Consider the following 27778-nt stretch of genomic DNA (forward strand, 5'->3'; position numbering starts at 1 on the left):
TTGTGTTTGGGTTTAGGATGCTGATGACACTAGAACTGTGACTCTGTTCTCCAGAGTTTCTCACACTGAGACACAAACACAACAATAGAAGTGTGTCTATTCACATGATAATGAGACGGACTAATACTAATAAAACCCCAGGGATTTAAACTCGAAGTAGTTTTGATCTGCAAGCGTTTCCCACGTCATTCACGTTCACTTCAAAATCACTTCTGTGCAAACGTTTTTTTTATGTTTATCAAAATTTTTAATCCGGGTCAATTTAGAGAAAAATATAAGTGACATTTTTCAAATTTTAAAGGATTTATTTTTATTATTTTATTATATATATATATATATATTTTTTTTTTTTTTTTTATTACAACAGCCTAGCTACTATAAAGTTTATTAATGGTCCAGTGCGACACACGGCACAGATGATTTGGCCTTTGGGAACCGAGTTACTCCTGTGAGAACAGACACACTTCTATTGTGCGAGTGATTTAATGTGATGAAACCAGAAGTGTGTGAATCTGTGTGTCTCTGAGACTCCAGCAGTGACAGCAGCCAGAAGAAAGATCTGTTAGAAAGCAGCTGCGTGTTCATTGAGCTTTGAGCATGTGGCGGCCCTCATCCCTCATTGTCTGTCTGAGCTCTTCCATTGGCTCCAAACTGTGAGAAACTCCAACAAGCTCAAGCCTCACACATTCATATGGAGATTTGTGAGTATAAATAGAGGATCTGCAGCCGGTGTGAATCAGACTCGCTCTACACAGAGATCTACAGCACAGAGATCCAGACATGACACCTACAATCATCTCAAAGGAGCATCTCCCTCTCAACAACAAGGTACATCACATGATCCTCCTTCCAGCAACATTACATCAGCAGCTTTCACGACTCTTCTCCATCACTGCTTATTCCAAGACACGTTCCTGATGCTTTTCTGTCTCCATCTGCAGCTGAGAAAGCCAATAGTGGAGAAGATGCACAGAGATGGTCTCATCAGCAGCTCAAGTGTCTTCTGGCTCCAGAGTTCCTGATTCCCAGCTGGAGAAAGCAGAAATCCTGGAGATGACGCTCACAATTCCAGTTCACATGCTGTCAATCAAGGCTTCTCCAGGTGTGTCCGTGAGATCCAGAGATGAGATGAAGACACAGAGCCAGAGAAGACTGAAGCTCTTCCAGAAGCTGCAGACATCATGTGATCAGAACAGGAGGGAAAGTGTGGAGCCTCGGCTGAGCCGCTCAGACCAGAACACCTTCAGCAAAGAGATGAAGATCAACAAGAGCGCCACCTGGAGGCCTTGGGAGATCTTACAGCGACCAGCAGCTCATACTGAACGTCTACACTAGACTCAGTGGACTGTGGCGTTTCAGCTTCTCTTTTGGAGAAAAACTGCTTCATGAGTTCCAGTTTGGAAGAGATATTTGCACTGCAAAGTGCTCTGATGATTCGATCCTCTATGAAGACTCAAGAGTTCCTGACGGGAACATATACTGACGTCTATATTAGACAACATTGACTTTTACATTAAATGCATCTTGATAAGATGTGAAGGAAACACTTCCTTTATTATTTTAAAGGCTATTCATAATCTGATAGCATCTCAAGCTTTGTTCTACAAGCTGATGAAGAGTCGATTTACACAGTACGTTATATGAAATGTTATAATTTCTTGAAATTAATGTGATGACAAGAATCTTGCTTCATTATTAATTATGTGCTGTTTGTGGCTCAAATTTGATTTCCTCTTAGATGATAATCATAGAGAGACTTTAGGATTTATATTTGATCTCTTTCTCTGACGGGAACATATACTGACGTCTATATTAGACAACATTGACTTTTACATCAATGATGATTCTATGATTCGATCTTCTATAAAGACTTCTCTTTTCTCTTTTTGAGAAAATGCCTTTTAACTATTTTTAGTTTGAAAAATGAGTTGCATATCCTTTGGGTATAATTTTCACCTTTGAGGAGATGCATTGTGTGACTTGATCAAATATCTCTAATGCTGGATTTTAATACATTATCTTTGAGATATTTGACATTGTGTTTTTCCTGTTTTGGGGAAATTCTTTAATGTATTGTTAAATATACATATTAGTCTTCAGTGAAGATGTTCTATGAATGGACCTGTGATTTATTTATGAAATCTCAGTTTGTTTTGATTAATTTTTTTAATCTTAATTGCTTTTATGAAAAGCACATTTTACTGTTTATTTAACCTCACAAATCTTTTTAATTCTTTGAGAGATTCTGTGATTGTTAAAGTTCTGTCATGTTTGATATTGTACTTTTGAGATTTTACAGTCACCGTGTGACTATTCTGAACATTTGTTTAATCATAAACGTTGAATATGTTGATGTGTCTTTTGAAAAGACTGTTTTATGATGTATAAGCTTTGCTCTATTGAGGGCATAAATGTATCTTGGAGATTCTCTGAGCTCATGTTGTGATATATTATCACTCCGTGTCGGAATGATGTCATTTCCTCAATGACAAAATTAATATTCATGACAATAAAATCAGTTGATCTTATTTCTGTCTCTGCATTTATTTATTTTTATTTATTTTTTAACTATATATCCAGACAATACAGACATAAAAATAACTTAAAATATGAAACAAACAAAAAATATTTAATATTATAAAAAGTAAATTCTTATAACACCTTAAATCTTGTTTGTAATTCTTACAATGATTACAGGAATACTTGATTTGGAGTATTAATACTCAGTAATATGCTTGTCTAAATAAACTTTTAATTTATTTTCATGTGTATAATACATCTATGTCTATTTCTATGAAATATTTATTATCATAAATATTATTTCATTTACTTTTCAATATTTGGACCTCATAAATTCAGTGATTTAACATCTAGTGTGATGTTTAATATGAAAACTAATGTGATTTGTTTAGTTTGGATGTCTTCTTTTTATGTAACCCATAATCATGATATTTTCATAATAACTGTCATTTCTAGTGAAAATGACATCAGATCTTCACTAATATATTTGGAATATTGTTTTGAATCAATATTTCCTGTCCATGTATTTATAGATCTGAGAACCATGTTCATTCTGTGTTGGGGTTTATTTTGCCCACAAATGAAATAAATATATGTTCATAAGTCTGATTTAAAAATATATCTCATGAAGATTACACCATTGTTCTCATTAAATGTACTGGTAGGCCTAAAGTTAAAGCACCAGTGAGAGACGTGTGTGTGTACTGTAGTGAAATGAAGTGAATGAACAAAGTGTTATTGATTTTAACGCTTGATTATAAAAAGACTGTCTTCTAATTCATTAAAAAAATCATGTTTTCTTTCAACAAGTATTGATCAGCAGAGGCGTGAGAAAGCTCGTAGGGAATCTGTCCTGCATTAACACTCATTATCATGTGAATAGACACACTTCTATTGTTGTGTTTGTGTCTCAGTGTGAGAAACTCTGGAGAACAGAGTCACAGTTCTAGTGTCATCAGCATCCTAAACCCAAACACAACCTCAATATCTGACACACACAAGAGAGTCGACACACTTATGGATATTTACACACATGCATGATGCATTTACATGATGTCATTCATGATGTCATCAGCAATATCACTATTTATTTTCCTTTATGCATCATGAACTTTTACAATGACTAAGCTTTTGCATCAGGTACTTAAGAAACTTTTGTCATCGGAACGCGAACATCTCTCACAAACGCAACTAAAGTCTTATTTGATGCTGAAAAAAAAAAAGAATTTATTTAAAAGAATATTTAAAATTTTAATATTTTGCATATTCCATAATGCATTTACATATGCAGGAAAATTGCATGTTTGCAAGAGAATAATTGTGATCAGAAAGTGTGTGATAAGTGACTGACTGGTTTCCCTCCTCCAGATGGTTGGTGACGTCAGGAAGAACAGAGTCTTCAGCGGCACTAATGCTTCATTCAGGACTCTGGATGCTTTTGTGCTCCATTGATGTGAAGACAGAGAGTCAGTGTGGGAACCTCACATGAGATCTACTCACACTGACCAGCAAGCACACACACACACACACACACACATCTGCTTCATCATCAGGCTGTGACGTCACTGCAATCATAATGCTGAAGATCATAAATTAGGACATGAAATATCTGCACTTACTCCTGTGGAAAGACTTGAAATGTTGAACTTTATGCACATAAATCCATATGTGTCTAACAATGCTGTAACAACTGGAAACTAGAAAGCATTTGAACATCAGTTTAGTTTTTATTGATGTAATATTGTATTTCATTTTTCAGTATTTTTCTTATTATTCTATCATTCTTTTCCCTCTCTTTCTGTTTTTCTCTAGTTTAAACTTTATTCTTAAATTGTACATCAGTTTAGTTAATCTTTGTTGTTTTTAAATGCACTCCATAAATAAAGTATGATTTGACTTGATCTAGTAATTGGTTATACAGTTTTATATACAGTATATATTTTATTAATATTCCAGTTTGATATTAAACTTAGGCATGTGAATTAAACACTGCTTTACACAGTAATTCAGACGGCATGTGCAGGAATGATGTGACGAGGAACGAGACGATGCAGGAGTCACTGACGCCACGCGTTTCTAATGATGAGCGTGTGTTTCTTCAGTGACATTGATGTGAACATCAGATCTCTACAGGTCAGGACTTTCCCAGATTCACGGCTTCGAGCCCCTGATAGAGGATCATTGAGCATGTGGCGGCCCACATCCCTCATTGTCTGTCTGAGCTCTTCCATTGGCTCCAAACTGTGAGAAACTCCAACAAGCTCAAGCCTCACACATTCATATGGAGATTTGTGAGTATAAATAGAGGATCTGCAGCCGGTGTGAATCAGACTCGCTCTGCACAGAGATCTACAGCACAGAGATCCAGACATGACACCTACAATCATCTCAAAGGAGCATCTCCCTCTCAACAACAAGGTACATCACATGATCCTCCTTCCAGCAACATTACATCAGCAGCTTTCACGACTCTTCTCGATCACTGCTTATTCCAAGACACGTTCCTGATGCTTTTCTGTCTCCATCTGCAGCTGAGAAAGCCAATAGTGGAGAAGATGCACAGAGATGGTCTCATCAGCAGCTCAAGTGTCTTCTGGCTCCAGAGTTCCTGATTCCCAGCTGGAGAAAGCACAAATCCTGGAGATGACACTCACAGTTCCAGTTCACATGCTGTCAATCAAGGCTTCTCCAGGTGTGTCCGTGAGATCCAGAGATGAGATGAAGACACAGAGCCAGAGAAGACTGAAGCTCTTCCAGAAGCTGCAGACATCATGTGATCAGAACAGGAGGGAAAGTGTGGAGCCTCGGCTGAGCCGCTCAGACCAGAACACCTTCAGCAAAGAGATGAAGGTCAACAAGAGCGCCACCTGGAGGCCTTGGGAGATCTTACAGCGACCAGCAGCTCATACTGAACGTCTACACTAGACTCAGTGGACTGTGGCGTTTCAGCTTCTCTTTTGGAGAAAAACTGTTTCATGAGTTCCAGTTTGGAAGAGATATTTGCACTGCAAAGTGCTCTGATGATTCAATCCTCTATGAAGACTCAAGAGTTCCTGACGGGAACATATACTGACGTCTATATTAGACAACATTGACTTATACATTAAATGCATCTTGATAAGATGTGAAGGAAACACTTCCTTTATTATTTTAAAGGCTATTCATAATCTGATAACATCTCAAGCTTTGTTCTACAAGCTGATGAAGAGTCCATTTACACAGTATGTTATATGAAATGTTATAATTTCTTGAAATTAATGTGATGACAAGAATCTTGCTTCATTATTAATTATGTGCTGTTTGTGGCTCAAATTTCCTCTTAGATGATATTCATAGAGAGACTTTAGGATTTATATTTGATCTCTTTCTCTGATGGGAACATATACTGACATCTATATTAGACAACATTGACTCTTACTTTAATGATGATTCTATGATTCGATCTTCTATAAAGACTTCTCTTTTCTCTTTTCGAGAAAATGTCCTTTAACTACTTTTAGTTTGATAAAATAACTTGTATTGCGAAATACCATAATGCCACTAATAATTAGTATAAAAGTGCATTAAACTGCATTTTTCATATCCTTTGGGTATAATTTTCACCTTTGAGGTGATGCATTGTGTGACTTGATCAAATATCTCTAATGCTGGATTTTAATACATTATCTTTGAGATATTTGACATTGTGTTTTTCCTGTTTTGGGGAAATTCTTTAATGTAATGTTAAATATACATATTAGTCTTCAGTGAAGATGTTCTATGAATGGACCTGTGATTTAATTATGAAATCTCAGTTTGTTTTGATTAATTTTTTTAATCTTAATTGCTTTTATGAAAAGCACATTTTACTGTTTATTTAACCTCACAAATCTTTTTAATTCTTTGAGAGATTCTGTGATTGTTAAAGTTCTGTCATGTTTGATATTGTACTTTTGAGATTTTACAGTCACCGTGTGTCCAAAAATGTCCTTTAACTATTTTTAGTTTGATAAAATAACTTGTATTGCAAAATACCATGATGCCACTAATAATTAGTATAAATGTGCAATAAACTGCATTTTTCATATCCTTTGGGTATAATTTTCACCTTTGAGGTGATGCAAGTCAATTTTGGTTTCATGTTGAAACAGTATTAATTTTTGCAACTGGCAAAAAGCATTTCCTGATAATATTTGATGTTGTTTTGAAAACGTATATCTGTATCAGTATGTTGCTGTCCTCAATGAGTTTTAATCAATGAAATTTCATTTTTGTAATTCTGAAAAGAATGTGCAATCCCTCCATGAGGGTAAATGAATATTGTTTTATATAGATCTTCATCTATACATGTACACTCTATATACTGCTGTATATGTTTACTGTATTTACGTTATTGTAAATCTGATATAATGTGTTATGTTCACATTATTACTGATGTTTGTGTTGTCCTCCGGAGAGCATCTCTCTGCTCAGAGCTTGTTTGAAACATGCTTTCAATAGTGAATGAGAAATATTTTCCATACGCAAAGAAAAATAAACTGAATTCAACTCAACTATGTGGTTTCATCTATTTTCTAAGATGTCTCGAAGTGTTTAAACACTGAAGTCAAACTAAATGCCTGAATGACATTGCATTAGATAGCAAATGTAAGTATCTGAATCTGGGGCTGCTAATGCTTGATAAATACTGAAAGAAGAAGCAGCCCTTATTTAAAAGCTTTACATAAAGTGCATATGAATGTGATGTGCAGTAGACAAACATCTATTGTTGTTTGATTTAATTAAGAGAATAAAAACAAACCCTCAGAGAGACAATAGATCTCAACTAAGAGACCTAGGGGTCAGAGGTCAGGGGAGTGACCTCATATGAAACTTTTATAATGCCGTCATGCTGCACTATTCCTCCAACTTTTACCCACATGCACAGAATACTGACATTATTAAAAAGACTGGGAAAAGAGCTTTGTTATTTATTATTTAATACTGATTAAAAACGAAAATACTAGAGAATCATAAATGAGCCTTTAGGAAAGATGTACATGGTTGGTTTGAGGTCTTCTATACTAATTTATTATTTGATTAACTTTTTGTAAAAGCAAGTTAGTGCCATTTATGCCCAAAAATGTAAAGTCCCCCCCCCCCCCCCCAAAAGGTTTAATTCAAATATGCAAGATATTTTAATCTATAAATATATATATTTTTCCCTTTTGTAACTTTTTTCAACAATTTTTTAGCTTGACGCTTGACTAACATTTTTAAATGTTACTATACTTGTTTCAGAATGTTCAGAGAGGATTCAAAATTAACAAAGTTGCTGGAATGAAATGTTCGCTTAATGTTCACATAACTAATAATAATTCACATAAAATAAATAAATAAATAAATTAAAATGGACTTTTTTAACATTCAGAGAACATTCAGGAATAATGTTTTACCTTGTTCAGAATGTGAGTATAAACATTCGGTTCCACTTTATTTCGATAGTCCACTTTAGATATTCTACTAAATATAAGTAACTTTGCAACTACATGTCAACTAACTCTCATTAGAGTATTAGTACTATAGGCTATGGTTAGGTGTTAGGGTTCGGGTTAGTAGAATAAGTTGACTTATAGTTGCCAAGTTACTTACTGTAAAGTCAGTAGAATATCTGTTGGGGGACCATCAAAATAAAGTGTTATCAGATATGAAGCAGTCTACTAATACTCTAATGACAGAGAGTTTACATGTAGTTGCAAAGTTACTTATAGTTAGTAGAGTGTCTAAAGTGGACTATCGAAATAAAGTTTTTCCAAACGTTCTTAGAACATATTTTGGTTAGCTGGGATTTTGTTAATTATATCAGTGGTAAATCCTGTAAACTCAGCATTTAACTTCCCTTTAAGTGTTTAAATGCATTAATCTCACCTGAAGATCCACAACAGTGGTCCAGTGCACATACATACGTCACACACACATACGTCAACCTGTGGTCAATGGGGGTTTATCTTGTCATTAGATGACAAGCATTCAACGGTCTCCCGAGGGAATTTTTATTATAGGATCAAGCGGTCATTAGCATCTGAATAGGCACATGTCTATTGTTCAGTGTGGGAAAGCTCTGGTACCCAGAATCACAGCTCAGTGTCATTAGCATCCCAAAAACCCTCAATAAATCTCAATATTTTGGGACTCTGAAAGGAGAAATAACAGACTTGTTTTCGACCATCTCAAATGTTTAAAAACCCAGTATAGTCATGAAAAATTAAGGTAAATAAAAATCCAAATTGACCTGTTAGTCTGCAGCTTTAAACACACCTAAAGTCGCCTTTGCGTGAATAGAACAGAAATGTACATTTAAAATGTCAGTCAGTTTAAAAATCATTTCATTTTCTGTGACAGCAAGTCATCTTTTTGTCCATGCAGTCAAGACAGAAAAAAAAAAAAAAAAAAAATTATATATATATATATATAATAAGACTTTACACACTAGAATCAAATCACTCAATGCCATTTATGTCACATTCCCTCCCAAACCTGAATATCCAAAGGGCTTTTAAAACATTCCTGTGGGTCTCAGAGTAATAATAATTGCAAAGGCATTTTCATTAGTTGATGCTGAGTTAATGATGTCCTCTATATGACCCACAGCACATCACTCTCCAACATGGCAACAGGCAAACACAAATGCAGTGAAAGCATGTTTTTAACTCTTCATCTCATTAAAACCAACTCAAGAATGCCATCATGAGCAGCAAGCCTGATAAATAAACCCACGCAGGAATAATAATGCGTGTGATCACTGAATCATTCATGTATAGTGAAAAGAGTTTGATATGAATAGACAAAAGCAGATCTTTTTTTTGATTGTTTTATTCCGCCACAGACTGATTGAAATACATTCAATGGCCTTTTCAGTTCATAATTCCTTCACAGAAGGAAACTTGATTTCACCTACACAGTGAAAAGGTTTTCACATTTACTTATACGCCCTTATAAAAGGCAGTTATGAATGCACAGTACATGGTACAGATAGACAGATGAAGTATAACCTCTAGAGTCACAATCTCTACAATATCAGATCTGATACAATCTGCATATTATTTCCTTAGAAACACAAATACAAGCCCAGTCGGGTTTCAAATAAATCTCAATAGGATTGAAAACAATTACGTCCAAATATTGGCCACACTTAGAAAAACAAAACATGTTGTTCAGATTAGAGAAGAATCTTTCACATTTGAAAGAAATAAAAAAAAACTTATTATAAGCTCAGATAAAGGTACATACAATATGTTGTAAGAAAAATTAAAAACAAGCACGAGAGCTTTACAGGTTTGCATATTTATGACCAATGTGGTCCGTGTTGATCTACCAAGATGGCGCTCTTGTTGATCTTCATCTCTTTGCTGAAGGTGTTCTGGTCTGAGCGGCTCAGCCGAGGCTCCACACTTTCCCTCCTGTTCTGATCACATGATGTCTGCAGCTTCTGGAAGAGCTTCTTCTCTGGCTCTGTGTCTTCATCTCATCTCTGGATCTCACGGACACACCTGGAGAAGCCTTGATTGACAGCATGTGAACTGGAACTGTGAGCGTCATCTCCAGGATTTGTGCTTTCTCCAGCTGGGAATCAGGAACTCTGGAGCCAGAAGACACTTGAGCTGCTGATGAGACCATCTCTGTGCATCTTCTCCACTATTGGCTTTCTCAGCTGCAGATGGAGACAGAAAAGCATCAGGAACGTGTCTTGGAATAAGCAGTGATCGAGAAGAGTCGTGAAAGCTGCTGATGTAATGTTGCTGGAAGGAGGATCATGTGATGTACCTTGTTGTTGAGAGGGAGATGCTCCTTTGAGATGATTGTAGGTGTCATGTCTGGATCTCTGTGCTGTAGATCTCTGTGCAGAGCGAGTCTGATTCACACCGGCTGCAGATCCTCTATTTATACTCACAAATCTCCATATGAATGTGTGAGGCTTGAGCTTGTTGGAGTTTCTCACAGTTTGGAGCCAATGGAAGAGCTCAGACAGACAATGAGGGATGTGGGCCGCCACATGCTCAATGATCCTCTGTCTCTGTGTCTCAGGGGAGAATCTGGGAAAGTGCTGACCTGTAGAGATCTGATGTTCACATCAATGTCACTGAAGCAACACACACTCGTCAACACTGTACACACGTGTGGAGGAGCTATATATAGATATATATATATAAAATGTGTTTATTCATTTATTTATGGTGACCTAGTTTTAGTTGCCCATATGTGTGTTTCACTTACACTGACAATAAACAGTGCTCTAAATATTTATATACAAACTGCAGTTTAAAGAAATGTGTTTTTAGTGTAGATGAATGCGTTGGTATCTAAAGCTTTAGAGTTGTGTAGTGGAATTCAGACGTCATTGTCTCCATTGTCTCGGACTCCAGGCCTCCAGATGTGTGTGTGTGTGTGTGTGTGTGTGTGTGTGTGTGTGTGTGCTGGTCAGTGTGAGTAGATCTCATGTGAGGTTCCCACACTGACTCTCTGTCTTCACATCAATGGAGCACAAAAGCATCCAGAGTCCTGAATGAAGCATTAGTGCCGCTGAAGACTCTGTTCTTCCTGACGTCACCAACCATCTGGAGGAGGGAAACCAGTCAGTCACTTATCACACACTTTCTGATCACAGTTATTCTCTTGCAAACATGCAATTTTCCTGCATATTAAATGAATTATGGAATATGCAAAATAGCACTTTTAATTTCCTTTTTTCAGCATCAAATAAGATTTTAGTTGCGTTTGTGAGAGATGTTTGTGTTTTGATGACAAAAGTTTCTTAAGTACCTGATGCAAAAGCTTAGTCATTGTAAAAGTTCATGATGCATAAAGGAAAATAAATAGTGATATTGCTGATGACATCATGAATGACATCATGTAAATGCATCATGCATGTGTGTGTAAATATCCATAAGTGTGTCGACTCTCTTGTGTGTGTCAGATATTGAGGTTGTGTTTGGGTTTAGGATGCTGATGACACTAGAACTGTGACTCTGTTCTCCAGAGTTTCTCACACTGAGACACAAACACAACAATAGAAGTGTGTCTATTCACATGATAATGAGTGTTAATGCAGGACAGATTCTCTACGAGCGTTCTCACGCCTCTGCTGATCAATAATAAGCATACAGTTTTACATGAATCTGATGACTAATTTCTTAAAATAAAGCATTTGATTTAGTCCTTTTCATTTTAAAAATCTATAATATTAGATTATATATATAGATTATATAGTGTAAAGTCCAATCTATTCATGCTGACCTCTGACCCCTGGTCTCTTAGTTGAGTTCTATTGTCTCTGATGGTCTTTGAGTGAGTTCTCTCTCTCACGCTCTCTTCATTCACTCAATTCAATTACACAACAATAGACGTGTGTCCTACTGAAACCCACAGCGCACACGTCTCCAAACGTTCACGGTCTTAACCTGATCAAACTGGCCGTTAGTTGGTTCCCTAACGCAGGAAATATGAATCAATTACAGGTTGGAATCTGATACACGTGCAATAGCCAGTTGACATACCTTTCTGTCCTTTTATATTTTGAAGATAAAATAATAGATATTTACCTGGAATAAACATGTGAAATTAAAACATCGGGTTGTTTACAGTTTCCTTTCATAAAACGATTTATTATTATAAAAAAATTGAGCAATAAGCAAAATATATCGGTCACTTTAATTAGTTTGCTATATTAAATGTTCAAATGTTCAGGACATAATTTGCATAATTTCCCAGAGGGATCTCATTTAAAATTTAAATAACTACAGCATCTATCCTGACCTTTTGTATATACAGTACAGGCCAAAAGTTTGGACACATTACTATTTTTAATGTTTTTAAAAGAAGTGTCTTCTGCTCATCAAGCCTGCATTTATTTGATAAAAAATACAGTAATATTTTGAAATATTATTACAACTTAAAATAATAGTTTTCTATTTGAATATACTTTATATAATAATTTATTCCTGTGATGCAAAGCTGAATTTTCAGGATCATTACTCCAGTCTATCACATGATCCTTTAGAAATCATTCTAATATTATGATTTATTATGAGTGTTGGACACAGTTCTGCTGCCTAATATATTTGATGAATAAAAGGTTAAAAAGAACTGCATTTATTAAAACTAAAAAAATATTTTCTAATAATATAAATCTTCTTTATCACTTTTTATCAATTTAACACATCCTTGCTGAATAAAAGTATTGATTTATTTCAAAAAAAGAAAGAAAAAAAATTACTGACCCCAAAATACTGACCAGTAGTGGATATTGTTGTTACAAAAGATTTCTATTTTTGAAACATTTGCTTCATTTTTTTCTTCTTTTTTTTCTTCTTTTTTTTTTACTTTTTATTCATCAAAGTATCCTAAAAAAGTATCACAGGTTATGAAAAAATATTAAGCAGCAGAACTGTTTCCAACTTTGATAATGAATCATCATATTAGAATGATTTCTAAAGGATCATGTGATAGACTGGAGTAATGATCCTGAAAATTCAGCTTTGCATCACAGAAATAAATAATAATTTAAAGTATAATAAATTGAAAAACAATTATTTTACATTGTAATAATATATCACAAATATTACATTTTTTTCTGTAGTTTTGATCAAATAAATGCAGGCTTGATGAGCAGAAGAAACTTCTTTCAAAAACATTAAAAATAGTAATGTTTCCAAACTTTTGGCCTGTACTGTATGTACAAAAAATCTGTGCAAGAGAGCATAATCCGAAAATGTAATTAAAACTAAAGCTTCAAGATTTTCAATTCATGCTGTACATATACAATTATTCCATAATGGAGTTTCTTCTTCATTAATATCAACTCTAAAGAAGACAACATCTAAATTCCATGACAAACCAGAATGCCACAGCAGAAAATACATTTGACTTTTTATTTATTTATTTTGTGATATCATTAATGCAAATAAAAGGTGATAACATATCACAGCATTTGCATGAAGAGATCTCCAAAACACATTAAACGCATCAAATATTAATAAACTTTACAAAAGTCATGTGACAAATGATTTACCACAAATCATTATTAGCCTTCCTCCACATGAGGGGGTCATACTAAAGCATAACAGAAACTGTTAGTGATTAAATGTCAAGATACTCAACAGTTAAGATATTCCCGTACAGGAGAATACATCAGGACATGAACATCCACAGGTGTCACTCAACACAAGTCAGTTCATAGCATTTTAATAGCAGAAAAAACACTGAACCTCCTTTATGTGGGATTCTATGATATGATCAAATGTCCTATGAGGACAACAGAGTGTTTATCATACTGATAACATATTCAAAACCACTATTTGTACTTCACATAAAGCAAAGATTTACCATATCATAGTGAAAATGTAATTTGCCTTCACAGAAGGTGTATATTAATGTATTCAGCAATACATAATACATTTCCAGTGACGGAAATAATATTGTTAATGACATCTAACACAGATGTGAACTATCAAATCAGACTCAGAATAACAATCTTTGCACATCAGAAAGGACCAAAAAGTGGTCCACATCCTTGGTGTCTAATGTAGACTCATGGCTTCCACGTGTGCGTTCCTTCAGAGGGCGCTAGAGGATCAATCAAAGCCTTCGCTGAGGCTGATGGATGGAGGAAGTGTTTCTGTAGATGCCACCGTCATCTCCAGGATTTGTGCTTTCTCCAGCTGGGAATCAGGAACTCTGGAGCCAGAAGACACTTGAGCTGCTGATGAGACCATCTCTGTGCATCTTCTCCACTATTGGCTTTCTCAGCTGCAGATGGAGACAGAAAAGCATCAGGAACGTGTCTTGGAATAAGCAGTGATCGAGAAGAGTCGTGAAAGCTGCTGATGTAATGTTGCTGGAAGGAGGATCATGTGATGTACCTTGTTGTTGAGAGGGAGATGCTCCTTTGAGATGATTGTAGGTGTCATGTCTGGATCTCTGTGCTGTAGATCTCTGTGCAGAGCGAGTCTGATTCACACCGGCTGCAGATCCTCTATTTATACTCACAAATCTCCATATGAATGTGTGAGGCTTGAGCTTGTTGGAGTTTCTCACAGTTTGGAGCCAATGGAAGAGCTCAGACAGACAATGAGGGATGTGGGCCGCCACATGCTCAATGATCCTCTATCAGGGGCTCGAAGCTCGTGTCTCAGGGGAGCAGGTGGAGGGGAGAGTACTATTTTAATTATTTAAGCAGTTTTCTTGTTTTAATTGAGCAATCTACTACAGCATTATACATGGATGTTGCAAATTACTACGACTGGACTTACTGATGCATTTGTGTGCAAAATTAAGTTCTTTAAAGAAAACAGCATGTCTTCTCACATCTCTAGATGCTTAACATGAATCATATTTTAATGTTTATGATCTTCAGGATTATGATTGCTGCAGTGACGTCACAGCCTGATGATGAAGCATGTGTGTGTGTGTGTGTGTGCTGGTCAGTGTGAGTAGATCTCATGTGAGGTTCCCACACTGACTCTCTGTCTTCACATCAATGGAGCACAAAAGCATCCAGAGTCCTGAATGAAGCATTAGTTCCGCTGAAGACTCTGTTCTTCCTGACGTCACCAACCATCTGGAGGGAAACGGCCCGACTGGATAATGATGATGATGCAAAAAAAACATCAGTTAAATAAACTGGTAAAATATTGGAGAACTAAATAAAAAAATATTGATGCAATATTGCAATTTATTTATTTTTTCATGTTTTCTTATTGCATTTATATAGCTTAACTGCCTTGACCACATGTGTCCAACCTTATATTTGAGAAGCTATTTTTTCTGCTTTGCAGATTAAACCTAATAGGCTTCTGCATGTGTACATGAAACCATTCAGCAGCTCATAGTGTTTATACAACGCACTGAGAGCAGCGGCCATGGGGTTTTCCCACACTCCGCTCTGAATGATCCTTACGGAACAATAGAAGTGTGTCCTCTTTATCGGCGTTCACACCTGTCCGTCATGTCCTCAGGGAGTTTCACTCGGCTAATCATCAGTTAGCCGTCCCTTTCAACCATAAAACGGTTTGACTTGCCACAAACTCACCTTTAAAAAAAAAAAAAATCAAAGTTTAGTCAGCTATATGTGAGTCCTTTTGAGTAGTGTGTATGTTGGATGGAAGAATAATATGAAACATTACGTTTTATAATAATTTCTAGGTATAGAACTAGAAGCCAGATTAACAATGAAAATAATTGGCAACACTTTACAATATAAGGTTTCATTAGTTAACATTAGTGAACTACTTTAGTTAACATGAACTAATGAACAATACAGCATTTATTAATCGTATGTTAATTTCAACATTCACTAATACATTATCAAAAGCAAATGTTGTATTTGTTAACGTTAGTTAATGCACTTTTAACTAACATTAACAAAGATTAATTAATACGGTAACAAATTAATTGCTCATTGTTAGTTAATTATATAGGCATTCATATAAATAACCTGTAAGGCTTAGAATTTGCATCTTTTGAATTCTGTGACCTTTTCCCCCCCTTACACGCCTTCAATACTTTTAAATGCTAATTTGTCTCAGTGCAGGGCATGTTATCTGTCTCATACATGCAATCAATAGGTAAATTAGTCGTTTGGTAAACCTTTGACATTTATAATTACAGGTAACACAGACACACTAATACCCTAACATTTGCAGACACTTGAACATTTGGATTCAGCAAAAAAAAAAAAAAAGGTTTATGGATTTACAGTGTGTTTTAGAAGCTTTTTAGTGGGTATGTGTTTTTTTTTTTGTTTTTTTTCTGCCCCAATTCAAATAAACATTTGTCAGGTTCAGCATAAAAAACACAGGATGACATTAATGCAATCAAAATCATTTATTTTATTGAAACATTTGAGAGCATTACACAACTGATTTAAAAACAATCATCACAAATGTAATCAAATGATACACTGTATCTTTAAAAATGAAATAAAGTTCTTTTTTTTTTTGTGCATGTCCTCCAAAAGAGAGCATGACAAACGTTTCCAAAAACATTCAGTACATTTCTCCTCAAGAGAAAAATACAGTTACATCTACATGCACACAACGCATCCTCCGCCTGGTGCTTCCCACAACCAATGCACAGCTTCAGATCATATTCTTGCCTTTACAAAGTCTGCAAATACTTATGCAAAGTACTTTACGGGGGGAAAAAGTCCAGAGAGAACAAGCAAACAAGTGCTATTTTCCTCCGAGGTAGATGTGCTAACACGTAAGATCAGATCACATCAAGTGCTTGGCTTGTTGACCCTTTACATTAGCAGGTCAGTCTGTGATGGACGTTCACTTCAGAACAGTGGCGTCAGATCTTGATCTGGAGCGGGAGAAAGACGCAGGATCTCTCGAGAACACCTGGAGTAGCCGCTCGGGAAGATTAAGGCCTTTTTCGAGCTGAAGAAGGACACGGTCTTCTCCAAAATGTCGGATGCAGGAATACCGTGATGGAGGTGGTCTTCGAAAGAAGATTTCAGTTTCTCCACTTTGCTGAAGCATTTTCTCTCCAAGCTGTACAGTTTGCACCTGAAATTCAAAAGAGCACATCTTTAGTGTCATTGTTTGTGAGCGTATATCAATGAGATTAAATTAATCGAGCAGCAAAATTACACTATTGCAAGTATTTCTGTTCCTTTCTTACCTGGCATAGTGAGCGTTGTCTTGAGGGGTGATGTCCATGTAGGCCGGCATGTTTGAGTTTGAGAGATGAAATATCTGAAGCTCTTTTTCAGTCGCAAAACCAAATGCCACACAAGACCCTCGATCCAGCCCACTTTTATACCAAAGCATATCTGCATCCAGCCAATCAGAGAGCAGGGAAAACTGGAACAATAGGCTTACCATAATTTGCATTGGTCCAAGGTCTTTTAATTGAGCTCTTTAGTGGACAGGTGTTTTTTTCTTTCTCTAGTGCCATCTGGAGGGTCAGCCGGGGGAGAATCATCGAGGGCATGAGGACTCGGCATTTTAATGTTCTCACACTCAGATTAGCAATGGAGATTTGTGGAAAATATTTACTGTATGTGTTCAGTCACAAGCTAAATTTATAGTTGGGTGTGAAATGTTTTGACAAAAACAAGAATTTTCATTTTTAATCCATGCTGATAATATAGAAACAGTTTTATTTTAACGTAGATATTTAAAAAATAAAAATAAAAGTACAGCTTCTGAAGGCATTTCACATGGAAAAATATACATCACTAAAACACATTCATAAACAATTATGTAGCAAATATTTACTGTATGCTGTATCAGAAACATGCAATGGATTTAATGAGTTTATCGTATCAAATATTTTGTCAAAGTATTCTATAAATCAATATTCACTTGCACTTAAGAAAAATACATTAATTGAGCTATTAAAAAATAGTGCATTTGAATGGTGTCATTTTACACCAAAAAATATTAAAATATATAAAATGCATTGCTGAAATGCTCACAAAACATTTAGTGAGTAAATACTAAATAATCAAAACAAAAATGTAATAGCGTCCATTAAGCTTCCCCCCAGAAGCCTAGTTAGTCGAGCCCTGTTGGAACAGACACACTTCTATTGTGTGAGGGGTTTAATGTGATGAATACAGAAGTGTGGGAAGCCGTGTGTCTCTGCGGCTCCCACCAGCTCCAGGAGCGTTGGGGCGTGTGATCGGGGTCCACATTATGCCATGAGCCAGCTGTGTGTGTGTGTGTGTGTGTGTGTGTGTGTGTGGAACACAAGCCTGAGAACAGGTACAACCACAGAATTCATAGCACACCTGCTTCACTAGAATATCTCGTTACACTGACCTAAAATACTGCATATCATTACAGCATTTCAGCTGATTCTGAACAGCAGGAGCATGCGCTGATTTTATTCACTAATTTGATTATGAACAATCAAACTGAAGTATATATAGTAAATATATACAAATGAATAAAAATCAAGTTTATAGTTGATAACACTAATGTGTTTTTGTTGTTCTAACATTAGAGAAAATGAAATCTCTGCACGTGTTTGGTTATGAAGGGTGTGTGTTCATAAAGTGACATTAATGTGAACACCGGGTCAGGACTTTCCCAGATTCACGGCTTCGAGCCCCTGATAGAGGATCATTGAGCATGTGGCGGCCCACATCCCTCATTGTCTGTCTGAGCTCTTCCATTGGCTCCAAACTGTGAGAAACTCCAACAAGCTCAAGCCTCACACATTCATATGGAGATTTGTGAGTATAAATAGAGGATCTGCAGCCGGTGTGAATCAGACTCGCTCTGCACAGAGATCTACAGCACAGAGATCCAGACATGACACCTACAATCATCTCAAAGGAGCATCTCCCTCTCAACAACAAGGTACATCACATGATCCTCCTTCCAGCAACATTACATCAGCAGCTTTCACGACTCTTCTCAATCACTGCTTATTCCAAGACACGTTCCTGATGCTTTTCTGTCTCCATCTGCAGCTGAGAAAGCCAATAGTGGAGAAGATGCACAGAGATGGTCTCATCAGCAGCTCAAGTGTCTTCTGGCTCCTGATTCCCAGCTGGAGAAAGCACAAATCCTGGAGATGACGCTCACAGTTCCAGTTCACATGCTGTCAATCAAGGCTTCTCCAGGTGTGTCCGTGAGATCCAGAGATGAGATGAAGACACAGAGCCAGAGAAGAAGCTCTTCCAGAAGCTGCAGACATCATGTGATCAGAACAGGAGGGAAAGTGTGGAGCCTCGGCTGAGCCGCTCAGACCAGAACACCTTCAGCAAAGAGATGAAGGTCAACAAGAGCGCCACCTGGAGGCCTTGGGAGATCTTACAGCGACCAGCAGCTCATACTGAACGTCTACACTAGACTCTTCTATCTTCTATTTTTGAGAAAGTGTTTTTCTTTTTGGAAAAAAATGTGTATTATAAAGTATGTTATGATACAGTGAAGACTTTGCTTCACTTTACTTTACATTAGATGTAATGCCTTTGGATGCATAATGTGCAAGCTATAATTATTCAGCTGTTTGAATGCTTCCAACTTTGTTTGATTTTAACATAAATCGGTTTAAAAACATTTCTGTTTATAGAAAGAATGATATTTCCCTTCTATTTTGATGGGTTCTATTACTTATTTTAAGTAATCTCAATTTGTGCTTCACACTGAAGCTAGATTTAATTATTTTAAAACCTCATAATGAGTCATTTGAGTACAGTTATTTCTCATTTTTTGAGCATGTTTGGACAAATCTTGTCATTTATGTTGTAAACAGTTCCTTTTTGGAACAAGTTTGTTTAATGAACCCATTCCTTTCATAAAGGCTTGTTTTGTGATGAAAACTTTATGAAGTTTTCAACGACTCACTTGTATTGTATCAATATACCTGTGTATTTGACATTGCATGTAGGCCTACAATATGCAAAACATCTGCTTTCTCATTTGAGATGTAATAAATTAAATTGCTCTTCAATCACTTTTTGCTTTTCACTGGGTTTGAAACTTATGAGCACAACATTTTAAATGCAAGGAATGTTTAATAAGTGGTATTGGTTACAGCAAGATAAAATAAGTTGATTAAATAACAAAAACAGCCTTTACAAAAGGCATCGATTAATAGGATTTTCTATGCTTGTCGAAAATTGTAAATTCAAAATAGCATGCAAACACTGTAGAAAAATTTCTAACCTCTCCAAGTCAAAATTTTCTAATTGACTGGTCACATCTAAATTTTTCAATTGGCCCAAGTGCAATTCTTGTTGCAATAGTCTGTTAACATTGGCTCAATGAGAAATAATACTTCAGACTAATTTAAAAATGTAGATGTTATCAGTCACTAGAAATTTTTGACTTGGCGATGTAATTTTTTTTTTACAGTGAATGTTGCATTAAAAATCAGCAAATCTTAAAACGAAGTAAATATGCCTGTAAACAAATATTTTGGTATATCTGATAACATTTTTAGAAACCATGGTCGTTTTGGTGATTAGTGCAGCAATCCACTCTGCGTGGAGGCCATTAATTGCATCTGATTGGTCCTTTGCAGCACGTACAATCGTTTGATCGCTTCTCTGTCATCGGGTTTCAGGTGTGCGTGGAGTGACACGTGACGAGAATCCGGAAACGTAGTTGGAATTGGCGCGTTATTTTTAAAAAGTCAACGGTCATCTCCAGAATATCGGCTTTGTCGAGTCTAACGAAGTGACGCTCGGACATCTGTGTATTTTCGTGAAATAACTTTCTCAGATGTACGATACTGTGGTTGATTCTGTCTCTCCGTATCTTCTCAACAAGGGTCTTTCGAAACTGCGTAGACGTAAGAGGAAAAAAGGTAAGTTTTACAGTAAATTTCAAGCGAAAGGTAGAGATAGAGTGGTTCTCATGACATAATATGCTCCCACGACCTTGATTTTGACTGCCTGGTGTCATAATACAAAGATTTAAACAGCAAATTGTGTAAAATCATCTTCTCGTCATATATATATATATATATATATATATATATATATATATATATATATATATGACGAGAAGATGATTTCCCTATATATATCCTACCCACGAAGTGCAGCGGTTTGCTGTATTCATACCATTATTAATACCTGAGGTAACGGTTATTTGACGCGCTTCGCGTGCTTTCCGACACTGCCAGCCTATCAGTGAGGAGCAGGAGCCGCGAGCTTTAAAATCCAATGGTGAGACGGTGGTTTTATAGCACGCGAGTTTCCTTCCTCTCCCGCTGTGGGAAAACACTGTCACGGGCCACTAAAAGTGTGCCTGATACTTGCTCAGAAGTCCAGTAGTGTTGACAAGACCAACAACTCGGTGTGATTCAGACAGACACGCTTCAGACAGACACGCTTCAAATAGAGTCTTTGATCAGTGCTGAGGTGTTATTGCTCCAATTAAAACGGACTTTCCCAGCCTCAGGTCCCAGTTTATTACAGAGCGTCTCCAAAGAAATGCTGATTCGGATGTGATTTTAACAAATGTAATCTGCACGTGCGTGGGTTAAATTAAACGTTTCCCTTTCATTTTATCGGAGGTGAAAAAGTTTTGTGAAAAATGCCCTGCTTTAATTTGACTTAAAGAGAATGTGATAGAAATCAGTGAAATATTCTGATTAAATACCACATCAGTACAGATATTATTAACAGACACTATTATTAGTATGAACGAATAATGTACAGTGACTTGGGGGATAATGTAAGAATAATTCTTGAGATAATATCAGAATATTACTTAATATTTTTTTTTAGCAACATCTTAGTTTCAGTAAAAAAAATTACATTTTACGATTATATATAAAATATTACAATTTTAAAGTAAAAGTATATATTCCCAGCACTGGATTTTGTTAGTTAAAATAATGTTTGCATCAAGTTTAGATAAAAATTAAATAAAGATGCAGTTTAATCACATGAAACTCTCAATTTAATTATTGAAAGAGTGATTGACCTATTGATTAATTGAAACCAGATAAGGTAAATTGTAAGTCCTGTGAGATTTGTACAGCCAATGTTTGATTTGATTTGTTGAGGACGCCTCACCCACTGGCCTCAGAGTGTGGGAAAGCTAATCCTGACTGGGACTCATGGCTTTGTAATGCTAATGAGCTCCTATAAATAGAGGAGCACAACCCTCATTCCCAACACAACCAACTTGCTCTCCTCAGAGAAACATCTCTCCATCTGAAAGAATGGCTCCAACTTACACGACTGACTACTCCAAACTTTCCAACAAGGAGAAACATAAAGTAAGTATTTTTGATCACTTTAAAAATCAATTGTTTTTATTTTATTCTGCCATTAATTTTAATCAAATGAAGCAAAGAACTAAGCAAATGTCTCTTTCCTCAACAGTTGAGAAAACCTGCAGTGGAAAAGATGCGTAGAGATCGCATCAACAGCTGCATCGAGCAGCTCAAGTCCATGCTGGAGAAGGAGTTCCAGCAGCAGGACCCCAACACCAAACTGGAGAAAGCCGATATCCTGGAGATGACGGTGGTCTTCCTGAAACAGCAGCTGCAGAACAACACTTCAGCTCCACAGAAAGCCCATTTTGACGGCTATTCCCAGTGTTGGAGGGAGACCATGAGCTTCCTATCGGTCAACTCCAAGGCGGACGCTGTACGTCAACATCTGAACCACTGCCAAGAAGCCCAGAGATCAGCTAAAGACCTCATTCACTCGTCTCCAGCTTCCCATCAGCCCACCAAGGTGAAGCAGGAGCCATGTGCCCACAGACCACTCTGGAGACCCTGGTAGAGACTCCAAGATCAAAGACTTTCACATGAAAACTAGATGGTGGTTTTACCATCTCTTATGTTGTAGGAGATAACTCCTTTTCTATGTTCATTTTCTTTTGAAAGAATGTCTTTTTATGGCACTTCACTTTGAAGTTTGTGGAAGGAAATGGGTTTCACAATGTGAAAGTCTGATCTTCTACAGATGATTGTATTATGATCGGAGGTTTATTGTAAACATGCCTCTATAGTTTTCCTCATGGATGGACAGTAATATAAATAATCTTCACGATGAAGAGTCGAGGTTTAACTCCTGTGGAGTCGATGACAAAGTAATTATTTGCAATGTTTGATATGTTTTATCACTGCTTGTAAATGCAAATGTTATTGTTTCTTCTTATGAAGGATGTGATTTTTTCACTTATTTCTAATATATGGTGACATATGTTAATTGTGCAAACATACGGTCACATAAAATAAACTCTATTTGAATATAAACAATCCTGCTTTTCCTCTAATTGATTAATCAAAACAAATGCTTTATTCTGCATTGTCTGATTAACAGACTTTTGACATTTAAACAATGTTTTTTTAACAAACCACTCGCGTTGCTTGTCAAGTGGTCTCGTTTTCAGCTAATGGGAGTCCATTTACACTTTTACCTGAATGACCATCTCTTTCAGAGTTGGAGTGTGGATCAATCTATCAGGGTATATTTTCCAAAAATGACCCTTACAATTACAATCCCTTACTTTGACTATTAAATGAGTGTAAAACCATGCGTCAGGAATGGCTCACCAGGATTTTGCAAAGTCAGATAAATTTAGTCCCACCCCTAAACTTAACCCTACACTGTCAGAAATAGGGGTACATAGGAGTCCATTTCTGTCCCCCAAGGTACAATCTACACTAACGTACCCCATAGGGCTTATTATTGGACCTCAAGGTACAAAAATTTACCTTTTTGAGGGTCAAAAAGCATTAAAAGGTACACATATGTACCGTTTCTTTTAAAGGTTAAGGTACAATATTGTACCCTTGAGGGTACAGCCCCAGTGACAAGCCATTGTACCCCTAAATTATGTACTTTATTTTCTGAGAGTGTACCCATAAGTTACCCCTAAAATCAGAGGGAAATAGATGAATAGCGCTGATGTAGAAGCACCTAATCCTGTTTGTAAGCCTAAGCTTGACATAAACTGTAAACTTGTCTCTCAAATCTGATTGGGTGATTGAAATGTTCATGTTGCACTTGTTGAAATCACGTTCACCAATATAACTTTAGAAATATCTATATTTGATGATCAGGATGATATCAAATACCCATGCCTTAATGATGTCAACTTTAAAATCTGTCCTATGCCCACATATTTTTTATTATTATATATAAATAATGTAATCAGTGCCATGTATTAGTTGAGTGTGTACCAGGAGCATGATTATTAAAGTTCAGTGTGTGAGAAAGAACGCAGGGGCTTAATGTTGGTGTTTGTACTCTGAAACCCTTGATAATAGGCACTGTGTGCTGTCAGCTCTGGTTTCATCAGACAGCTGGTGTGTGTGTGTGTGTGTGTGTGTGTGTGTGGGGTGTGTGATCATGTGTGGGGCCGGCTTCTCCCAGGATTTCCCACACCCGCGGACTCTGGCTCCCGTTTCAGATCCGACATTAAGGAAGTGTGCCGTACTAAATCATCCATTAGGTATGGTGGTGTGAATCCTGACCCTTCCCTTCTATTGCCCCTAATTCAGCGCTGAGCCCCCTGGGAAACAGCCATTCACTTGTTGTTTGAATCTACTTGTTGCAAACTTGAAGTGATGTATTGTTACAGGTCATGCAAGTTTTAAAGTTCTTTATACTTCAGAAACTTTATTTTCTACAAGGTGGAAATATGGCTTCGGAACAATTAACATGCTAAAAAGAATATATAAATAAAAAACATTAAAAAAAATTTATTTAAATTGAATATTCCAGCTAAAGTATTTATTTTTAATAAAATCTTTTAGGTGTAAATTAAATGCAAGTATACTTAATTTTTATTTATTTATTTTTTAAATAAAATGCTATACAAATAAATTGTTTCAAAATACTATTGTTATGAACTGTTGATGTGATTTACTTGTATGTCATTTGATAATTTTTACACTTACATGCATTTTTATACTTTAGTTAAATAAAGCGAAGTTCAGAACAGAATTATTTGCTGAGATTTGAGGATTCGGCTAGAAGTGTTTAAAGTGCTGACACACTTTTCTCACCGCATACACTGAAGGTGAGACGCACTTTATGCGACTGTAGGGCAAATACAGTAGACGTCAGGATGGCCATGTGCCTCCGTTTAGTTTACAGGAGCGGGAATCCTTTGGTTTCTGAGGGTGTCAGGCAGTGTAATCAGGAGACGGCACACCTCTAGTGAACACACACACACACATAGTATCTGATAGATCCCCTTTCAGGATCGCCCTCCTCCTCCTCTTGTCCTCTTCAGGTCCAAGCTGCTGATGTTATCAAGTGTTTCAGACAGCCTTGTGATTGGCCCGTGAGTGTGGGAAAGCATCAGACGCTTCAGACCCATGAGGACAAAGGATTGTAAATGGAGCACGTCTGTGTGTCATCAGTCCGAACTCCAGCATATAGTGTTTATAGGTGATAAAATCATGTTAGGAGAAAAGAAACCTGCGTTGGGTGGGCTGCCCTAGAATATTTTTAATGACACAAAGATTTTGCATTAAAACAATATGTTGAATAAAGAAGTGCATCAGTCTTGCATAATTAAAAAAGTTTCTCTTTTAAACTCAACATGTGTTTCTGAGGTTGGAGGTCAGCAACTCAAAATATTGTTACCGAATATGAAACCAATTTGTACTCAATTATTTAATATTTAATCTTACCATACCTCAATGCAACTATGCAAATGCATTTTTTTAATATATATATTTAGAATGATCAGTTTTCATTTTAATTGTCGTTAAAGTTAAAGTATTTTTTTGTTTTTGTCATAATGTTTTTTTTTAACTTTTTTTTTGTTGTAGTTTTACTTATTTTAGTATATCAAGTTAAACTTAAATGAAAATGAGAGATGGGTTAGCTAAAATAAAATGTTAATAAGTTTATATTTATATAAAAAAAGTTAATATTTTATTTTAGTTAGCATTATTCCTTATTTCAAGGAACAAATATGTTTTTATAGTTTTAGTGAACTAACCCTGAATAATGATATGCAATGATTTGCATATTAAACATGTTCAGGTATATGCAAACTTACCTACAGATATTGAAGTGATTAAAAACCATTCAGATGTGAGACTATTATTTATCTGTGTGCAATACTATAAATATATCTAATACATTGAAATATTTCTATTACAATTTGCTCTGAACAGAGAACTGTACACTGTTTTTAGCATAACATGGTGAATGTTTATGTTGTAACTTCATTGTCATTTATTTAGGACGATATATACACACATGAATGAATTCAAAGGATTTGTAGTAATTAACTGCTTTTATTAAATGCAATAGACACACAGTGTCTACAATGTTTCAATGCACCGGAGTGCCATCACAAGAACAAATATTGTTTTTCTGTAGCCTTCACAAAAGGCTGTATCAAATGAACGTCCATCAGGACCTTACAAAGAGCTCAGATTCTGAGCAACATCACTGTTTGCAAGCCAAACAACACTAGAACTGGGAAAAGGAAGCCTTTAGACACACTCAAGGTAAATGCCATGCTAATAATAGCAAAGAAAATCTTATTAAGAATAAAACAATCGAAACTTTCAATATGAAGCGATTGAACGTATGTTTGCAATGAACATAGAAATATGGAAATGTTTATCTCCTACAACATAAGAGATGGTAAAACCACCATCTAGTTTTCACGTGAAAGTCTTTGATCTTGGAGTCTCTACCAGGGTCTCCAGAGTGGTCTGTGGGCACATGGCTCCTGCTTCACCTTGGTGGGCTGATGGGAAGCTGGAGACGAGTGAATGAGGTCTTTAGCTGATCTCTGGGCTTCTTGGCAGTGGTTCAGATGTTGACGTACAGCGTCCGCCTTGGAGTTGACCGATAGGAAGCTCATGGTCTCCCTCCAACACTGGGAATAGCCGTCAAAGTGGGCTTTCTGTGGAGCTGAAGTGTTGTTCTGCAGCTGCTGTTTCAGGAAGACCACCGTCATCTCCAGGATATCGGCTTTCTCCAGTTTGGTGTTGGGGTCCTGCTGCTGGAACTCCTTCTCCAGCATGGACTTGAGCTGCTCGATGCAGCTGTTGATGCGATCTCTACGCATCTTTTCCACTGCAGGTTTTCTCAACTGTTGAGGAAAGAGACATTTGCTTAGTTCTTTGCGTCATTTGATTAAAATTCATAGCAGAATAAAAGAAAAACAACTGATTTTTTTTTTAAGTGGTCAAAAATACTTACTTTATGTTTCTCCTTGTTGGAAAGTTTGGAGTAGTCAGTCGTGTAAGTTGGAGCCATTCTTTCAGATGGAGAGATGTTTCTCTGAGGAGAGCAAGTTGGTTGTGTTGGGAATGAGGGTTGTGCTCCTCTATTTATAGGAGCTCATTAGCATTACAAAGCCATGAGTCCCAGTCAGGATTAGCTTTCCCACACTCTGAGGCCAGTGGGTGAGGCGTCCTCAACAATAGAAGAGGCATCAATTATTTCATGGTTAACTGGCCTCAGGGCTCCCACAGAGGGAATAGTCTTCCACACACCGAACACAACACAGGCAGGTTGCTGTACTTTTATTACCTGGGAACATCGCTGCTCACTGATAAGGCTTTGCAGATGGGGACTGTAGACACATGATAATTTCCCAAGGGATGCTAATGACATATAGATAAGACGTTGCACACCTTATCGGGCAAAGACAGATCCTGGCTGAATGAAAAATTATCTTTATGCACAAATGACGTAGATTAGATGCGATAACAAAATTACACTTATAATACCATTTCAGTTTTTCTATACTTCAAAAATATAAATACATGCACATTTATATACATATGCACAAATATTATTTGTGATGGCTCCAACAAACGTCTTCAGTCTTCA

General features: G+C 36.4%; 3 protein-coding genes and 4 pseudogenes across 7 annotated transcripts; 4 read left to right on the forward strand and 3 right to left on the reverse strand.

Annotated features, from left to right (window-relative positions):
- The first annotated feature begins 345 nt into the window (after positions 1 to 345).
- Positions 346 to 2474, forward strand: LOC309487987 (annotated as a pseudogene). The gene is made up of 2 exons (XR_014211722.1): positions 346 to 828; positions 942 to 2474. The product of XR_014211722.1 is annotated as an uncharacterized misc_RNA (transcript).
- Positions 2475 to 4707: 2233 nt separating this feature from the next.
- On the forward strand, positions 4708 to 5448 carry LOC309487985 (annotated as a pseudogene). Its single transcript has 2 exons — positions 4708 to 4938; positions 5052 to 5448. The product of its transcript is annotated as an uncharacterized misc_RNA (transcript).
- A 3899-nt stretch (positions 5449 to 9347) lies between these two features.
- On the reverse strand, positions 9348 to 10522 carry LOC309488012 (annotated as a pseudogene). The gene is made up of 2 exons (XR_014211724.1): positions 10303 to 10522; positions 9348 to 10189 (listed from the first exon to the last, which is right to left on the reverse strand). The product of XR_014211724.1 is annotated as an uncharacterized misc_RNA (transcript).
- A 5871-nt stretch (positions 10523 to 16393) lies between these two features.
- LOC309488019 (uncharacterized protein) lies at positions 16394 to 17249 on the reverse strand. Its single transcript, XM_082156043.1, has 2 exons — positions 17161 to 17249; positions 16394 to 17045 (listed from the first exon to the last, which is right to left on the reverse strand). Exons 1-2 carry the CDS (start codon positions 17208 to 17210, stop codon positions 16814 to 16816), a joined length of 282 nt encoding a protein of 93 aa, XP_082012169.1. The 5' UTR covers positions 17211 to 17249; the 3' UTR covers positions 16394 to 16813.
- Positions 17250 to 18617: 1368 nt separating this feature from the next.
- LOC309487988 lies at positions 18618 to 19940 on the forward strand (annotated as a pseudogene). Its single transcript, XR_014211725.1, has 2 exons — positions 18618 to 18848; positions 18962 to 19940. The product of XR_014211725.1 is annotated as an uncharacterized misc_RNA (transcript).
- A 736-nt stretch (positions 19941 to 20676) lies between these two features.
- LOC309488004 (transcription factor HES-5-like) lies at positions 20677 to 23195 on the forward strand. Its single transcript, XM_082156023.1, has 3 exons — positions 20677 to 20805; positions 22150 to 22230; positions 22337 to 23195. Exons 2-3 carry the CDS (start codon positions 22174 to 22176, stop codon positions 22739 to 22741), a joined length of 462 nt encoding a protein of 153 aa, XP_082012149.1. The 5' UTR covers positions 20677 to 20805; positions 22150 to 22173; the 3' UTR covers positions 22742 to 23195.
- Positions 23196 to 26151: 2956 nt separating this feature from the next.
- On the reverse strand, positions 26152 to 27231 carry LOC309488003 (transcription factor HES-5-like). The gene is made up of 2 exons (XM_082156022.1): positions 27143 to 27231; positions 26152 to 27032 (listed from the first exon to the last, which is right to left on the reverse strand). Exons 1-2 carry the CDS (start codon positions 27197 to 27199, stop codon positions 26628 to 26630), a joined length of 462 nt encoding a protein of 153 aa, XP_082012148.1. The 5' UTR covers positions 27200 to 27231; the 3' UTR covers positions 26152 to 26627.
- Between the last annotated feature and the right edge of the window lie 547 nt (positions 27232 to 27778).

Source organism: Leuciscus leuciscus, assembly GCF_965113295.1.
Source record: "Leuciscus leuciscus genome assembly, chromosome: 23".
In the NCBI taxonomy this organism is placed as follows: Eukaryota; Metazoa; Chordata; class Actinopteri; order Cypriniformes; family Leuciscidae; genus Leuciscus; species Leuciscus leuciscus.

What these genes read in the sequence shown, in the direction of transcription:
- LOC309488004 (XM_082156023.1), top strand. Translation starts at nt 22,174, where the DNA reads ATGGCTCCAACTTACACGACTGACTACTCCAAACTTTCCAACAAGGAG. An exon ending in CCAACAAGGAGAAACATAAA is followed by an intron (nt 22,231 to 22,336) that starts GTAAGTATTTTT and finishes TTTCCTCAACAG; the next exon opens with TTGAGAAAACCTGCAGTGGA.
- LOC309488003 (XM_082156022.1), bottom strand. Translation starts at nt 27,199, where the DNA reads ATGGCTCCAACTTACACGACTGACTACTCCAAACTTTCCAACAAGGAG. An exon ending in CCAACAAGGAGAAACATAAA is followed by an intron (nt 27,033 to 27,142) that starts GTAAGTATTTTT and finishes TTTCCTCAACAG; the next exon opens with TTGAGAAAACCTGCAGTGGA.
- LOC309488019 (XM_082156043.1), bottom strand. Translation starts at nt 17,210, where the DNA reads ATGCCGGCCTACATGGACATCACCCCTCAAGACAACGCTCACTATGCC. An exon ending in GACAACGCTCACTATGCCAG is followed by an intron (nt 17,046 to 17,160) that starts GTAAGAAAGGAA and finishes TTTGAATTTCAG; the next exon opens with GTGCAAACTGTACAGCTTGG.